General features: G+C 38.7%; 1 protein-coding gene across 1 annotated transcript in view; it reads left to right on the plus strand.

Annotated features, from left to right (window-relative positions):
* The window catches only part of DLGAP2 (DLG associated protein 2), a 300,323-nt gene extending 285,454 nt beyond the window's left edge, over window positions 1–14,869 (plus strand). The window contains exons 12-15 of the mRNA XM_058801632.1: window positions 581–672; window positions 4,945–5,097; window positions 5,922–5,939; window positions 7,468–14,869. Coding sequence (XP_058657615.1) covers window positions 581–672; window positions 4,945–5,097; window positions 5,922–5,939; window positions 7,468–7,686 — 482 coding nt within the window. The 3' untranslated portion in view covers window positions 7,687–14,869. The remainder of the gene's footprint in view (window positions 1–580; window positions 673–4,944; window positions 5,098–5,921; window positions 5,940–7,467) is intronic.
* The last annotated feature ends 3,579 nt before the right edge of the window (window positions 14,870–18,448 follow it).

Raw genomic sequence — 18,448 nt, forward strand, 5'->3', positions numbered from 1 at the left:
TTACAGTTGAATGTCGTAACTTTACCCTGAGAAGAGATAAAGAGATCTCACCCAGGGATCACCCACACAAGCACAGTGAGTGAAGTAATTTGCAGTCACAGAACCAGGAGGTATAATTTAAGGTACACGTGCCTTTGATGTCAGAAGGAACAGACATCCAACTGGTTCTTGAGGCAAGACAATTTCAACAGCTCTCAATTTACATGAGCAAATGTAAATGGGAGAAGTGTCATTTACATTGAAATTTAAGAGTGTTTTCAAAATCATATGGATTGATGGATGCCCACTTCAGACAGCTGAATATAGTCCCTTAGTTTTTTCTACTTCCTTAAGCAAGTAAAGTCTAAGCTGTTTTGACTTATTAATATATCATTTATTATTCATTCATCATGCCAAAAGGCAAGGTGCTACTGAGTTTTCCTATACTTCACTCTTCATGTGTATAATCACAAACAACAAAACCAAATATTTACTTCCATTTTAAAATAACCAGGAACTTCACCTGCATTTTTTTTTTGAGATGGATATTGTATTCACTGCCAAAAAACTTTTATTAGTAGTAATCCATCTGTATGCTTAGTCCTAGGTAAGATCCGAAGTGCTGTTGGGAGTGCTCAGCTCCTCATGTCTCAGAAATTCCAGCAATTTTATTGGCTTTGTCAGCAAAATCTGGTAAGTCACTTTGCCTCGTTGTTCTTGAAGAGTTTAAGTTTATTCATCCATAACATTCCGCAAAATGTCACTTTAAATTTTAGAGTTTAATATTTTTACTTCAAAAACAATTGTAGTGCGTCTGAGCAGTAGCATTCTGAAATGTTATTTTCATGTCCCACATCAATTTCCCCTTTTTTTTAAACTTAGTCCTTATTATGATGTTGGTAGATTTTTTTTTTAAGCATATATATAAATGTAATTTCAGTCTGATGATTATGTTTTGCTTTTCTCTTTTTGCTGTCTTTAATAAACAAAAGAAAATGAGAAGGGAACAAACACAAGTTTTCTGAGACATAATATTATGGCTTATTTTTGCAATACCCTAATATAGTAACTATATTTCACATAAGGAAGGGGGAAATTTTCACATTAAAATCAGTGGAAAATCATAAAATAGAATAGAGGAGAGTACATGATCCAGCTTTCTACGTACCTGAAAATAGGACTGATCATGGAAATGAGATATCTATAATGTTCATCAAATTAAGTTGGATAATTTGTGTTGCCAATTATGTATGAGATGTCCTGGGGCTAAAGGAACAGATACATTATATTACTTACTGCTATTGTTCTGGAAGTTCATTACAGACTAATTCAATTCTAAATGTTATCTTCATTAATATGACAGCAGCCATCAGTGATACAAAAGCGGTGGCAAGATGATACTAACCAATAGAAGAATATAATTCTTCAAGCTACAGCTGGTGGTAGAAAACCTTTCTTTGCCTCTCTCAAATAGCAAGTGTACCTTTTCCTTCTGACTGTCCCTAAACCTCATATCTTGACAATACTGAATTTTGTTGTGTGCATGACAGCAGACAATACCTATAGTCTGCTTACATACTTTTCTTTTCCCCTTGGGATTTGTCACATAACTTCCAAGGCAGAACATTTGTTCTGCAAAGACCTACTTGCTACTTTCCATCCATAAAGTTAAACATTCAGAATACCTGCAATGAAATAATACCGAGAAAATAATGCCAAAAATGTCATACCTTCTGATAGAAAATATTAAGATACATAGTACTCAGTAGGAAAGGATCCAGTTATCAAAAACTCTGTCAAAACAAGAATTTTAAAAGCTGTTACAGAATAACAGAAGAAATATACAAACTCTGACAAGCAAGAATTGAGCACATCTGTATTATCAATTATATGATGTGTGCTCCTATCTAGTAATTTGTTTCATATCAAAAGAAGAGAATCTTCAACATTGTCTGAAACTTTCTCTCTGCAAATTTAAAAATGCCCTCCATTACCTGATTGATTAAGCTGTGCAAACTAAGATTTGGAGAGCCTAACCTCCACTCCACTTCATTTATCTTCAAGTGGGCCCAGCACTTGTGGCGAGAGCATTACTGTAATAGCAAGTGCAGCTCCTGCTCAGCACAGCCATCAGCTGTTTGAGAGAAAGAGCAATTCATTACTGCAAAAGCAATAGAGACTGCAAGGAGAAATCTACAACTTTGTAGACAACGTAACCAAAAAAATGGCAATATTTTACTTCTCTTTTTCTCTTTTGGATAATAAACCTCTGAAGTCCATGACAGCAGCTTAACCCCACTCGCAGGATTTAGGCTCTGAAAATCCTTCACATTCATTAAATCAATAATGGGCTCTGAAGAAAGCAGCAACTGCAAAACTGACTGTAGGTCATTCATGCCTGGAGGCTTTCCTTCCTACACCTAATGATAAAGTTTGTTGCTAAATAGTCACTTAGTGCGTACATACAGCAGGGCTTCCATAGCTCCTAAGGCAGCGCCTCAGTGCCCCTGGGGAATGCTGCCAGCTTGTGTATTCCCTTTCTCTAAAACATCCAGCATGTACAGGGCTGCCACAGGGCAGTTACAGTGTTCAGCATCTATAAGCTTAAATGTAGGACACAGAACAACAGCATTTAATTGTGCCAGTTCAAAATGCAACAAGGGTTTCAGAGGAATATACTTACTAAACTGAAATTTAACCATGAATGCCACATATGGACTTTTCTAAAGGATCATGGGAACTTCAAATGGCACATTTGATTATGCTTTGTGTTGGGAGCTCTTAGGGTAAATTCATAGAAATGTAAGCTTCAATGAAGTTCTCTATTTTATGACTCTGGCTGGCTATATCCTACACGTATGCTGTTCCCACTAACTACTTAAGAAAATGTCATTACTGATTAATAACTAGTCTCTTTTGCATTTTTTACATTACTTTTTGTAACACCCTTTTTTTCTTTGAAGTGTCCTTCTCCATGCTCTGTTGTCAGCACAAATCCCGCTCAGCTTGTATGTCATGGCTGCAGACTAAAACAGAGTAGCTTGAGCACCATCGAGGTGCTTGTTGCTTGCTTTAGGCCTCCTTCAAAAAGAGGGCTTCAAAGCTGAATTCCAAGTAAGATACAAATAAATAAGCAGTTTCTGAGAAGAAGCAGGTTTAAGCCAATGTTACTTAGTTGGCTGTAATAGTACTCATTTGTGCCAGCATTTCTTCATGAACTGTGCATGTGTAAGAAGCAGGAGGCAGCCCTCTTGTGTCCAGAGCATACATGGCACAGCCCTCTGCAAGGGTTGTGCTGAAGGCCATGGTCTTCACAAACACTGTGAGCAGAGTGGGGTGCGCGAAGGTACAGAACAGCAATTAGCCTTGATTCAGAAGGCAATGCCCTTGCAATGAGTGGAATAATTTTCTGGCTGTTTAGAGGAAACTGGGGAGAGTGAGTGAGGAGACCAGGCAGGAGACAACAGATTGCAAGATAAGACAGACTGCTGTGGGACTCCCCTCATGAATTTCACACAGGGAGTCAGTTCCTAAAACCTGAAATATTGACCTCTGTAGAGTAAGTAACCCCACTGACATAAAATTTAAACTGTTTTGTAATATATTGGGATCCACCCAATGAAGTAGTTTTCAGTAAACACTAATGTGGAGTTGTAATGTTTCCCAGATGTCTGTTATAATCTATATGGTCAGTTCCCTTAAGTCCCTGAAGCTCCCTATTAAAAGGAAACTTTCTTCTAGTGAAGAAGACGTGTAAGACTTGGCCCAGATTCCAGTAGGGTCTAGATATGGGTGACACTGCATGTTGTCGTGCTCAGTTCCAGGCCCTAATCTCCCACAGTGGCATCTGTAAACCCAAGTTTGAGCAGCAGTTCCAGTCTTAAAACCCTTAGAAATATGTGATTCAACAGCAATGCTGACTTATCTCCCAGTTTCTAGACAGCTGTGGGGTTGTGTTTAAATATAAAATGCCTTTGACCACTAGATTTGAAAAAGGTGGAGAACAGAGCCTGCCATAACAGCAGTGATGCTGACATAGCAAACCAGTCTTTTCAGCTTTTGGCCAGAAAGGGAGAGATCCAGATTCTGTTTGGCATGGTTTTGATGTCCTCTCTCCCAGCTCCATTCTTTAGACCACCATAATGGCTTCCTCCTGTCCTGGAAGGAAAAAGGCATGAAACATGTTCACAGCCATGTTTACCATTTAAGCCCTATTTCAATAAAGTGGCAAAGCTCTGTTCTTGAACTAGTACCAGTGCTCAGAGAGCATAGGGTTAAGAGTCCGCATACTACCTTATAATACAATTTTTATCCAGCACTGGCATCAGGTTAATTATCAAATACAGGATCATCTTGCTAATTGTTACCACCAATGTTTGCTCCATTAAGTCTTAAGCACACATAGCCTCTTAATTGCAGTACCTGGTGGTCATGTCTTCCCAGTTCCTCAGTATGATTCAACTCCCTGGTGAACAAAATCCAAGCATCCCATCAAGATTTCATACTTTGTGTATATGTTTGAAGACAATGTAAACATCAAGTTCAGCATAGGGTGACGTCTTTGTGGCATTGTTTTGTCTCAATCAGCTATCGTGAATGCAATTTTGAACCAGGAAGACTTCAGGCTGGCTGGAATACAAACCACGCTCCCCTTGCCTTTAATAATCAGCAGACAGAGGCTGTCAGCTTGTTCCTTTTTAGAAATGCAGGTCAGCACAGCATATGGTGCTAAGGAGCTTCCCATGCCGCACATTCGGGAAGGCTGGCGTGTGACATCCAACTCATTCATGTTTGGGTTGTGTAGGAGGCACAGCTTTCCAGTCACAGCTCCCAGCTGCAGAGCACGCAGAGCCTTAGCTCTGAGCAGTGCTGCAGCAATGAAATCTGGCACCATGCCCTTCCTGCCTCAGTGCACACCCTGAAAGCCTCCTGGAGTATTCATGTTCTGTCCTTTGTGCGCTACAGGACCCGAGTGCCATGCCAAGACCAACTTCCCAGGACCTTGCAGGTTTCTGGGACTTACTGCAGCTCTCAATTGAAGATGTCAGCATGAAGTTTGATGAACTGCACCAGTTGAAACTCAATGAATGGAAAATAATAGAATCACCTGAAAGGAAGGTAAGCAGACCGTGGACAATACCATTTACTCCCCATTTGTAGTTCTGCACTATCCTTGTGTTAAATACAATAGTGAAACACAATAGGTTTCTAACCCTGGGAAGTATTTAATTGGCATGGCCCAATTTTTACATGGAAACTTTTATCAGATATCAGGAGTCCTTTCTTTTTTAACAATGTTGAGCTGAATTATATGATAAATAAAATGAATTTTGCTAAGCTAGTTTACTCCATGACACTTTTGTTCAAATTATTTGATTCACATTCTAAAGGCTAGAATAGAAATATATTCTTATTAATTCAGATGGAAGACAATACCCCAAGAATTCACACAAGGTAAATTCAGGACTCTGCTACATTTGGGGTGGATCAAACTTGAACACTGCAGTGTTTAACCCTGCCTGCATGACACAAATGATAACAGAACTGGAATGAGAGAAAAGCATGTGACAGAGCACAGGTCATACTAAAGCTCATCTGACATCCTTCTGGGGGACAAAGCACTGCTGGTGAAGTCACTGCACCTGTGCTCTGCAACTCCACCACTTGGGAGATGCCCCCATGACGCTTACAAACCAAAGGTGACAAATTGCCCATAATAGCAGTGTAATTCTGAAACTGCCTTTCCCCTCTCTAGAACTTCATCCCTTACCTTGATTATTCCACTATCCTTGCTTATTATTGTATCAGTCAGATGATAACAGTATTTGGTTTGAGTCAGTACTGTTGGCCTCAGGTGAATATTTGTTTGGTTTGGGAGGAATTAGGAGGCATTTTGACAACTTTTTCATTTCTTCATGCTCCTCTTGGATTTTAATTTTCAGCCAACGGGTTGGTGGATGGTGAGTTTGCAACTCTTGCTTACTAGTGGCAACTAGAAGTAAGAAATTATTATAGTGACAGCAACAGTGATATTCCTAAGAGGGAAATAACTAAAAGTAGAAAAGAAAAGATGGGATGACAGGAATGGAGCTTTTATGAAAACAGGAGATAGAGAAAATAAAGACAGGCAGAACTGGCTATAATGGGGAATAGCATCCCAGGCTGTTGCACTATTCCTTCATAATGCAGAACTGTGTTTTTAAATAAACTGAGTTATTTAGTCTTAGCTATTGCATTTGGATAGTAGAGGCACAATTAGTTAAAAAAAAAAAAAAAAAAACCAAAAAAACCAAAGAAACCCAACTAAACAAAACAAAAAACTCCCAGTGAGGAGTCTGTAAACCATAAGCGTATCAGTTCAATTTTTGTATTATTTGAATCCTGCTGTGCATCAAATTAACTGTGTTCTCCATAAGGAACAGCCCATACTCTGGACTACTACCATTACTTTAAGACATTATATAGCAAAAGATCTGTCATAGTAACTGTACCTATATAAATGAAGTTATGGAGTCTTCATCTTCAGGGCTATACAGTCCAGTATTAAACATGAAATAAAAAAATAAAATAAAATAAATTAAAAAAAAAAATAAAAAAAAAACAAATCCAAACCAAACTGATTTAATTTCAAATTTGCATCTAATTTCAAGCGCACTTTGAATGGAAATTGTATGAAATCACCTCCAGAGTCCATTTCTTCTAAGCTAAATTAGTGTACAATACCTTGGTTATAGGCCCTCATATGATATTTTACAGTCTCTAAATGGTCAAAACAATTCTTGATTTAACACCTGCAGAGAAATTTACAGCTCCTTTTGTAACAAAATCTACTGACTTCACTTTATAATTTGATAATTCTTCAGAATAATTTTCTTTAAAATGGCCCAGGCTTGCAAGCAGAACAATTAGCCCTATGTTCTCTCTCTGGTTGGCGCTTGAATGTTTCCATAGAGCAATTCCTGGAGGAGACTAAACTAATAGACATGTATACACAGCTGCTATCTCATATCCAGCTGAGGCTAAACTCAGTATGATTAATTTAATCAAAAATCCTGTCCTGCTAATCTTAGAGAGTCTTTTCACTTGATCAGACCACACAGATGCGCTGAATTCTTATTGGAGAGACAGTGTGTGTTTCTGTTTATAATGAGTGTAATAATGTGTCAGCTTAAATCAAACAAATCCATATGAAAGTGAGGTGTGCAGATTGCATGTGCCAATACCTGCAAGGACGCTGGAAGGAAGCGCAGTCTTTTTTTAGGCACAGGACCATAGAATGCATAATGGTTGTCAAGTAAGAGGTTTTGTCAGTGTCCCTAGTGTGGATAGCTGTTCATGTAATCCATTAGTCAGCTGATGGGCAAGCACAAATTGAGCATGCTTGATGTATGTAATCAGTATTTTGCATTTCATGTCTTTGATGTGCATGCTCTGCTGACAAGTACCTTTTACACACCGTTCACCCTTAGTTTTAATGCCCTGTTGCAGGAAGAAAGAAAGATTCCTCCTCCTGTACCAAAGAAGCCCCCAAAAGGAAAATTCCCTATCACAAGAGAAAAATCTCTGGACCTACCTGACAGACAGCGGCAGGAAGCCAGAAGACGGCTGATGGCTGCCAAGCGGGCAGCCTCTTTCCGGCAGAATTCAGCCACAGAGCGTGCAGACAGCATTGAGATCTATATCCCAGAGGCTCAAACCCGGCTTTAAAGACAGAATGCTGCAGAGTTCCTTTTTTTAAACAAAATGCTTGTACAGTTTGTCACTTACCTGGTAATTTTTGTCTCATTCTCTCCACTAAATATGCCCTTGATGTTGTGTTCTTTGTGCCATAAGCACAGTGGAATGCTTTTGATTTCCTCAGAATTTGCTGAGCTCACCGCAAGAACAACTTCTTTTTGTATTTATTGTCTGACTTACAATCAGCTACAATGGATAGGGCTTGTCAAGACCTGACTTATCCAATATATTCTCAGAGGACAACAAGAAACACCTCTTGAGATGGAACCCAGCTTACTTTTTGTTATTTATATTTTTATAAAATGTGTGATAATTAGGGATAAGAATAACAAACTATAAATGGGTGCATCTCACCATTCACTAGAGGCATTAGCTAATCCAAGTAGAAGGTGCTACAAATGTAAAGAGCAGGAAAGAAAGAACCCATTTATCTCCTTGACCTTCAGTTTCTTTTCCTAGAATCCAGCTAACATATTTACCCATGTGCTCTGCCACTCTTCTCATCTTTGTTACTGCAAAATAACATTAGGCCTCTCATCTCATTCAAGTTTCTGGAGATGAACAGGGATATCCAGCCACTAAAACTCCAAGGCTCATCAGAAACCAAGAAGCATACAAGTCTGGTGATGGTGGGAATGTCCACTGAGAAACGTTTGCTGTTAGCAGTATAACGACACACTGAAACCTAAGCAAAATTGTAATGCAAGAGGACTTGAGTGATGGTGAAAGGAAAACGGAAGCCTTAAAAAGTTAGATCTTCTGTAGTAAGACGAGTAAAGAAAAAGTTATACTTGCTCCTTTGGACCACTCATTGCATTTTTAACTGTTCTTTTACATGTTAATATTTATTTTATAAACCTTCTCTCCTTCATTTCAAGAGCTGTGCTATATGTACTATTTCAAACTCTCAAATTGTTATAACAATTGAGTTTCCAGGGTATCCTTGAGAACAAAAAAATCTTGCTTGTTTAAAATGCCAGTTGTGATGTTGTAAACAGTTTAAGAAATATGAATGTGAGTGGTAAGTATATATAAGTTTAAATGGTTATGTTAAGGTAAAGGTGAACTGTGGTTTACAATTGTAATTTTTTTTAGAACTATTTTTCTATGCAGTATCATTTATGGCAAGAATAAGGTTCTTGCTTGCTTCAGACATAGGAAAAAAAAAAAAAACTGACTCAAGAGATAAGTGATTTCCAGCTATGGAATATAAGGAAAATAATAAATTTTCAAGCCTCATATTGTCAGAGAGAAGTGGTAGCTACCACAGTCAAGAGGCTTTCATTTAAAACAAATTAGGACAGAATTATTCCACTTCACCTACCTTCCAGAGCCAACAAAGCAGTCCAGCACCTAGAAGTCTTCAGGTGAAGACGCAATAAAATGAGCAACATGCAGCCCCCATTACCAAGGTTTGAATCTTATTGAACACAAGTTTAGGTGAAAAGAATGAGAACCCAGTGAGACAGACAGCCCCAGCTACCACATTCCCCGTTTACCTGCTTTAACAAATGCAATGTATTTAGCCATAGGCAGAACAATTCTTTAATTATACTCAAGCACTTTGGTTCTTCACCTGTTGAGCACTTTAAATCCAAATCCCATACACCCTGCAGCCTGATGGATGAGTGAAAACATGAAGTACCATAGGTTTTGCAGATCTGACATTGCTTCAAATCTGTTTTCTTTTATTTGGTTGCTTGGTTTTTTTCCCTCTTTTTTCCCAGTGTGTGGTATTAAGCATGAGTTCTGTCTTTGGACAACTGATAAAGCATGCTTGGCTTCAAAGTACGAATCTTTAGAGATGAAGTTTTGAGAAGTTCCTGTGAGAAGACACCCCTGTAAATTGAGCCTGGTATCTGGTATATACTTTACCAAATAGCCTTAAACTATATTTGAAGCAAAAACCAAGACGAATGTATATCCTTCAAGAATGCAAAAAAAAAAAAAAAAAGGACAAAAAAAAAAAAGAAAAAAGGAATAAAAAATAATAAATCCCTGAAATATTCTTCTATAGATGAAAACATTATATTTCCCATCCCTTGCGTTTTCGAGGCATTTTCTATTAAGGAAAGAGCTGAATCCGAGGCAGTGTACAATATTGATGCTATTTCCTATATTTGTTGTACTATTTTAAATACAGAAGTACATGCAGAGACTGGCATCTTTAGTCTTGAAAACTGGTATCTTAAAGTGGAGCTGCTAATTAGAATATCCACACAAAACCAAAGCCAGTATTTTTCCTAGATTGAAGAAATTTAAACTAGAGACACACACCTGTACACATATATACATATGGCAGCTGACAAACTTTATCTAATTTTCTGCACACTTCCAGGAGGAATGACTTGCTTTACTCACTTGAACCCTTCTACCTGAAGCAACAGGTCAATTAAGCAATTAAGACAAGCTGTACCTGATCCTGCCAGTAATCAGACTTTATGAAGACAAATTGTAAACCAAACAGATTACAGATAAACTGAGACCCCAGCTGGCCTAATAATGCTGACTTGGAGGAGTCTGTGTTCTACATTTCCTATGCTGCTATAAGAAAATTCTCAGTATAATATTTATAAATCTATGATTTCTGTTTGTTCCACCTTGTTCAAACAAACAAAAAAACCAAACAACTAAAAAACCCACAAAAACAATTGGAAAAAAATCAAAAGTAAACTAGATGCCTACCAACAAATTTGATAATGTTGTCTGTGCACATTACTGCAAAAGAAGTGCAATATATTAAATTGTTGTACAGGTAACATTTTATTTTTTAAGGCAAATAAGCCCTTTCAATTTACATATTGTACACCTGATTGGTTTAGAAAGATAACATTATGCTTGTAATATTTGTGTTGCAAATAAATCAAAGTCAGATTGCTTCATTCTCTGACATGAGAAACACGGTATCTTAATAAACATATGTCCAGATCTATTGTAATCTGACTCCACATCACAAAAATAAATGTCAGTTACAAAACCAAAGTAGGAGGAATAGAAATAAACAGAAAGATAGGAACTAGAATGCTTTCTCCTTTGAGAGTTCATGGTATAGACCCACTCACAGCAGCTGAATATAGCAAAATAATCTGGTGTTTAATTAAATATTAATTGGGCTAATATGTATTCTAACACATTAAAACGATAGAAAGTCTCTGTTCATTTAGTCATTGACTGTAAAACACAAGTATACTAAACAGAATTCAGAAAATTTAAATAAGGAAAAAGGCCTGAATGGTAAAATTGATATTTGCCATACTTATTTTTGCTTTGTATATTTTTTTAGATTTGAAATTCTTTGTAATTTGGTGGAGTACATTATGAAGTGTTTTATTATTTCACGTCCATCTGATTAGAATGGCCTTTGGCAGAATGCAAACATGAACAACATTGTACAGTTTAATACCAAAAAATGATATTTTAATTCATGCTTAAACCTTGACACCATATTAGATTTGAAATCAATCAGGAAGGAATTAAAGTGTGCATAGGAAAGTGCATGAATTTCATATATATAGATAGATATAACATATATTTCATACGATGGAAATTATTTGTTTTAAAATAAGCCCACATCCTGCTGTATCAGTAAATTAGTACTCTACTTCCTCAGCATTGCATCTAGTACATAGTCAAGGAATGTTTGGTCATTGGGTGGTTTTGCAAGTAACTGCTCTGTGACGAGTGTCACGCGTGGCACGGTGTGTCACACGGGGCCTGCAGCCTCCTCGCGGCCTGTGGAGCAGTGCCCTGCAGAGGTTCCTGGCCCCGTGGCACCTCAGGCAGTGTCACCGTTCTGTCCCCGGCCCTCTCCACGCAGGCCCCCCGGACCTCCAATAAGCCCAGCTCAGCCTTTTACACTCGAAGCCTTGAGCCTGCCCTGCCCAGCTGGTGGGTTTGATGTCCTCCTCAGCATCTCAGAGCTGGCACCAGTGGCGAGGGCACACTGGAGTCTGTCCCATCAAGTGCTGGTTTGTGCATGCCGACTTGAGGTCTGGAGCTGGTCTGGCAGCACCGGGTGTCAAACTGTGTGCACTGAAAACCTGTGAAAGCAGAGCCTCAGTGTAAGGGAGCTTAAATGAATTGTGAAGCACCGTTACTCCCATTACTGTTCCTTGAGCATCTTATGATGCAGGGACACCACTGGCCAGCTGCGCTCGAGGTAAGGAATATCAGCAAACCCCTTAATGACTAGAGAGGTGCTTCCTGGTGTATGACAGGTTGGCACCCACACTTACACAGTGCCTTTCATCCAGAAGGATCTCCAAGCACTTTATTAGCCAACACACAAACTCCAGGCTGGGCTGCAGCTGGGACAGGTAACCCCAGCATGGCGGGATGCTGGGGGTTCTCCCACCTGTCCCCACGCTGCTGGGAGTTTCCTTCCACGCTTCCAGCATCTGGGACCTCACAGTCTGAGTCTGTGCTGAAGGAGAAGAAAAGACTCACTGAACCAAGGGGAAGACCTGAGCAAAGCAGAGATGAGGGCAATCAGTGCTCATACCATACCCTAGGGAGTAGGCAGGGAGTAATGAGCATCAAATTAATCTTCCAGAACAATCTCTGTCTTTTCTGTTCCTGACAATGGCAGTGAGGTCCTGGCAGTGGAGGAGCTCCCTGGGAGGGTGCCGGAGGAGACTCCTGGCTGGTGCCAGGCACAGGAGCTGATGGCACCGGCAGCTGAGCCCTCTTGGTCAGGAATCTTGGCAAGTCTCCCCTTCTCAAGTGCATTTCCCTCACTTTCTTAGTGGGAGAGATCCATCCGGGGTCCTTGCTGCACAAGCAGCCTTCCCCAGGTGCCCTGTTCTCTCCCCAGGTCTGCCTCCAGCCCAGCTAACACGAAGGATGACGTGGGGCACAGCACTGAGGCATGATGATTGTGGTTTGGTTTGGGCAGCTGCTCTCTCGTGAGACTCAGCCCCAACCCTAAGGGTTCTTCTATGGCAGAGCAATGGGGGCACCTCTCTCTGCATGGACGGGATCAGCAGATGAGAGGCCACCATTTCATACTGCACAGAACAGAGAGGTTATTTACATGCATCAGTATATACACATAATGATTTTTCACTGTCAAGGTTCCAGAGAACCGGACCCAGGAGCCTCAGTCAACACTCACATTCCTGTAGATTGTGCCACTTTCTTGCAGCTCATCCTCACACAGATGGCTGTGGCAGGTTCACTGCCTGCTGCAGCCCCATGGCCCATCAGCAGCTATTCACCATGTTCACCTCCAGGGACCATCTTTCATGAACATGGCATACTCATATGCATATACAGAGTCCTGTCAGGAATTAAGCCCTCTGTATCCACAGAAATTGCTTAATTTATCTCTGAAATGCAGCTACCTCTATGGCATAATGCTGTAGCTGTTTAACTACATAATAGGCTGTTCAGGACAGTAAGTATAAAACCAAAATTGAAATGGAATGTTGCCCAAAAGAAAATTTGACCAGCATATGTGGGCTGATTTAGCTCCTCTTAATGAAATAAAATTCCAATAGCTGAAAGGGGCCATGGCATTCATTACTGAATGTCTTTTCCAACATAAACAATTCTATGATTCTGTATCTAAAAATGGTATTCCAGATCTTCTCTCATTAAATGCATATTGCATTTCATAAAAGATGATGGCAGAAGAAGACTGCACGTTCACTGATCCACCTTTCCACACCCAGCTTTTGTCCTATTACCCTTCATTGCCAGAAGAGAGCTGGGCTTTTGAAGTCAGATCGTAGTCAAGGTAAATTAGTCTGTCTACACAGCTTGCTCTTTAACTGAGCAAACACAGAACAGTTTTCATCAGCTGGCAATTTAATTCTATATTTTATTAAGGCCAAATTGTTATTTTTCTAAATTGGTTTTGTTGGACAGGATTTTTTACTTCTCTAGGTACAAAAACATGGATATTTTCACCTAAGCATAGAGGAGGAGGCTTATTTGAATATATAATCATTATTCACAAACACAGTCCATTAGTGAGGAATTTTCTTCTTCTTATCTTGCCACTCTTTCATTCAACACATCATTTCCCATTCCTAAAGCTTCACTGTCATACAAGTTTCTTATTTGTGATATGGATTATTGCAGAGCACCGGGCTAAGTTCTGATCCCAGTTGTATTAGGATCAATGCTCAGAAACTGAAACCAGAAAGAAATATCGGATCTGAATCAATATAATTCAGATCAATATCTGACTCAGCAAGTCTGAGGTAGGAAGGACTCAAGGTAGCAAGCGTGCCATTACTTTGTAGGAGCTCATTTTTCCTTTGAGGAAGGTCAGAGCCTTGCAGAGGGCTCGGTAGTAGATTTGAGTCTCTGAAGAGAGTCCTCACAAAGACATGCCAGCTTTGTTTGTAATTACCATGGAACACACATGCTCATATCCATGCTTTGATTTATCCTTTGGAGGTTTAATAGAATGGCCATCTCATTTTAAAAGGGCTCACCTGTATGTATTATTTAGTTAAATTTATACATTAATTTCCTGACTGAAATAAAATTCCCTTTCAACTAGCCTGGCTTATATGCTCTAAAACTGTTCTTTCCTGACGAAAAGCCACTATGACTGTGCAGGATTTTCTGTACAGAGACAAAACTCATACTTTCATTTACCATGGACCTGCCAAAATAATCAAGTGTGGCCTAAGGACTAAATTAAATGCCTCCTATAGAACTTCAAGGAATGTTAGAACCAGGAAACTAGCTGTTTAGTTATCATTAAAAGTATATATAAATATATATAAATATATATATACATAAGAAATCATATCAACAATGAGGATGAACTGAGTGCCAAATATTCACCATCTGTATAAAACTACACTTCACTAGAATTAAACTATTTTATGTAATTCTTTCTCATGCTTTTATGGTTCTTTTGATAAATTCTATTTAGTAGCATGCAGGATACCTAAATTGAATGTACAGTATGTTGTTTCATTGCTACAATAATTTATTGCTTCTCAGTAATATCTTCTTTACCAGAATGTTATTTGTTACTTTGAAGACATATTTGAAAATTGTTTTATTATTGAGTTATTCTTTTTTTCTTGGTTCTCTACTCACCTCCAGCTGATTGTAAGAAAATGTGCTTCACTATTTTGCCCCATGGCTCTTTTATGAAGCTGCCTCTTTCAATTGGGTTATGTATTGTTTATGTTCATCTCCTGTAAATAATTCTGCAATTAAATTTTTTGAGAAAAAGTAGAGTGCACTCTTTGTTACGTTTTAAATTTTGCATTAGTTAAAATCTGACATTTACAACTAGGCAATTTTTAGACAACACTAAACTATTACTTTAGACTTGTAGCCTTTGAGGTGTTAGGAAATAACTAATAAAAATAATTTTGATAGAATTTTTAGCTGAACTCAAAGGAAGATGCATATAAAATCTGATGGAAAGTAACAAATAATGGAATAAGCTATGCCATTCCATCGATGTGTTTTGATTTGCAGTCATTGATATTATAGGTATAGAATGTCATCCACTGATTTTGAGTGAGAACATTGCATATCATAACAAAAAGAATACTAATCTCTTCTGTTTGTAAAAACCCCAAAACTGAATTACTTGTAAGCAGTCATTGGTGGACAGAAGTAACTGAATGGATTTGTTTTTACAAGTGAATCCTCAAGCATCTGTTTGTGTTTTCACTGTTTGCAACAGGATAACCAAAACCAGCTTCTAGCCTGCTTCATGGTTTTCAGCTCCTTTCAGGGCAGAGAAATCCTCTTCTGGGAATGGCTTTAGCAACTCAGCAGAAAATTTGATGAACACTTAGCCACATTTCTTGATTAGACAAAAGCCATGGTAGGCATGAAACAAACATTAATCTAAACAAAGGATGTATCAGAAATAATATGAAAAATAGGAATTTATTTGGCATAGAAAAGTGCCTAGTTGCTTGAATCATTACATTTTTATTGCTCATGTATTATATATACTATTGTAATGTTACAGACCACTTGTAGATTTCAACACTGTACATTTACAAACTGAAAATATTCCCTCACCATGAAGAATTTACAGCCAACCAATAGATAAGAAATAACAGATAGGCAGACACAGTTGAGAAATTGATGGGAAGAAGTGAGATGCTATTAATTAAAATGAAGAGCAGCACCCCAGCATTCCATGAGCTGTCATTTGTTTTGCAGCCATCAGAAAAGGAGGGGATAATGAAGTGGAAGATACCCTCAGGGATGTCTTCCCAAGAAGAGATTGAGTTCAAGAAACACGTTTGCTTGAAAATTTAATACAGAGATGATGAATTTTGGCATCCTGAGGTACCTGGAGGTGGAAGATGACATCTCCTGATTTAATGGCTGGTGCTAGGTACACCATGGACAGGTGGTGTTCAAAGAGGCTGTGAAAGGTTTTGACAGTAAGACCAATAAAATTCAACATTTGATATTCTGGTGGCTCATTGCTTCTATGAAGGAATTCTCATTTTTAATATCTCTTGTGGAAGGCTCAAAATTTTCCAGCTACATGCCAGCAGTTTTAATGAGAATGAAATTTAGGGAGAGGGCATTAGAGCAGCTAGTGGTTGTTTTTGTCTATATCCCAACACTGGATGTTATGACATGGAGCATCACTTACAGCAGTTCTGTACCATCATATCAGAACTAAGGCCTTGATCGCTCCTAGCCGAAATTCCAGTAACCTCATAGCTTCCCTTAGACTTCATGAGCTCCCTAAAATAGTCTCATCCTTCCTGCAATCTGGAAAGGATCTCAGGACTAACAAGCAAGCTGTTTCTTGTACAAGAGCTTCACAGATGGCCGAATGTCAGCTCAGTATTGCAGGCATAGCCGTGTAAATGAGGACAGGCATCGCTGATGAACTAGTAAGGTCAAGTAAAGCTGGGGCATAGATGTGGCATGTTGTATTTCAATTGCTGAACCAAATAATCAGGTGCACATTACATGCTCTGGAATTAACATATTTATTCCAGCTGAACTGCACTGACACTGACAGTGGGTTTGTGGACGGCTGCTATTGTTTTAACTATAGCAGCACAGCTGAAGTGTGAAAATTTTGAAATGTAGACAAGTACCTTACATAACCCATTGCAGCCCTAACACAATCCCTCCACAAATTTTGACGTGACTTTTAAACAAGCAATTTATAAGTAGCTAGAGGATAACACAGTGATAAAAACTAGGCAGTGCTGGTCTGCCAACATCCCATCACGTCAGCCAATTTAATTTTCCGCTTTAACAAGATGAATGGCCTAAGGAATTAGGTAAAAAAGAGTAGGCTATGATAGATCTTCATTTCATTGAGGCTTTTGATTCAGTTCCAGTGTACTGTTTTCATATAAAATTAGGAAAATATTCTCTAAATGAAGTTTTTTCTAAAATTAAAACTGATGCGTCTAAAAATATTGTTTTAAAAATGCATGTATGTTTTACCATTTGTGAAATCTGAAGGTCTTTTGGAGTGTGAGAAGGAGAAAAATCTAACCTACTCTCAGTACTATTAAGCAATTTCTAAAAAATCATCAGTGGTGTGGAGTATTATATTCATTGACATGGGAATAGTTACAGGTTCTGCAGAGGATATGATAAAAATGCACAGTGATCCCAAAAAACAGGCATGCTTTCTAAATTCAGTGTGATGTAATTCAGTGAGGAAAAACCAAAAAATGCTGTATGAATGCTGTACTAAATGTTGTACTCTGATGTGACAGAATATTCTTTAGAGAAAAAGCAGAGCAAAGAAAATGTAATCACAAGTTAAAGGAGAGCCAACCTGATGCTAAATCAACACACGCTAAATCACACGCGCTTAAGAAAAGAGGAAATCTAATAGTGAATGTATTAGCATATCATTAAATTAGTGTGGCTTAACAAATTATTGTGCTGTGTAATCATCCATGTATACACAATCTTCAATTGCAGCATGCACACATTATTGGGCTTCACACTGCAAGCCAAGGTAAAACAAATTACCCACAGAAGGAAGAAGTCTTCAGGTCAATAAAAATCAAACTGGTGTGTGAAGACATGGCTCATCCTCCCCCATCCAGGCTGCTCAGTAGAAATCTCCTTGGGCACTGCATTTTGCTCTATGTCAAGTGTCCAAGGACTTCTAACAGATTTGGGTGGAGGTGATGTTTGTCTCTGTCCTAGGTATGAACCTCAGCAGGTCTGGGATACAGGGCAGGATGCTTTTTGTGTGCTTGTCTGCCTGTGTTTAGGAACCAGACTGCCATATTTGGGCAATGGTAGGATACAGACTCTCTGAATCTTGCTGTCTTCAACTTAGCCACTTCCACCCACATTCTGTCTGAGATGGCAGAAATTACCCCCTGGATCTCAAGCAAACAGTCAAACACAAAATGTTAACAAGTGAGATAAGCAGAAACATTTCATAATGCTTGAAAGTGGCACTGACTGGCTGAGTATTCAGTGATGCCACTGAGAAAATGGCAAGTCAGATTCTGGGGATGTAGGGACATTTCCTGAGTGCTACAGAGGTTCTTGTTCCACTTTGTTCAATACTGCTGAGTTTTGGTTAGAGTATTAAATCCTGTTTTGGAGGAATTGAGAAACAGTGGAGAAAAGTTGAAAGAAAGTAATAGAGATTAAAAAATTTTTAGAAAGCATGAAAGTAAGTGACTAGAGTTCAGAAGATCAATAAAAAAACCTGATTTGTTTCAATCAAATGAGTTGTTATGAGCTGTTAATGAAATTTCTTCCCCATTCCCTGGAAGGAGGTTATTAGCAT

The sequence above is a fragment of the Ammospiza caudacuta genome, chromosome 3, assembly GCF_027887145.1.
Source record: "Ammospiza caudacuta isolate bAmmCau1 chromosome 3, bAmmCau1.pri, whole genome shotgun sequence".
NCBI classification, from domain to species: domain Eukaryota; kingdom Metazoa; phylum Chordata; class Aves; order Passeriformes; family Passerellidae; genus Ammospiza; species Ammospiza caudacuta.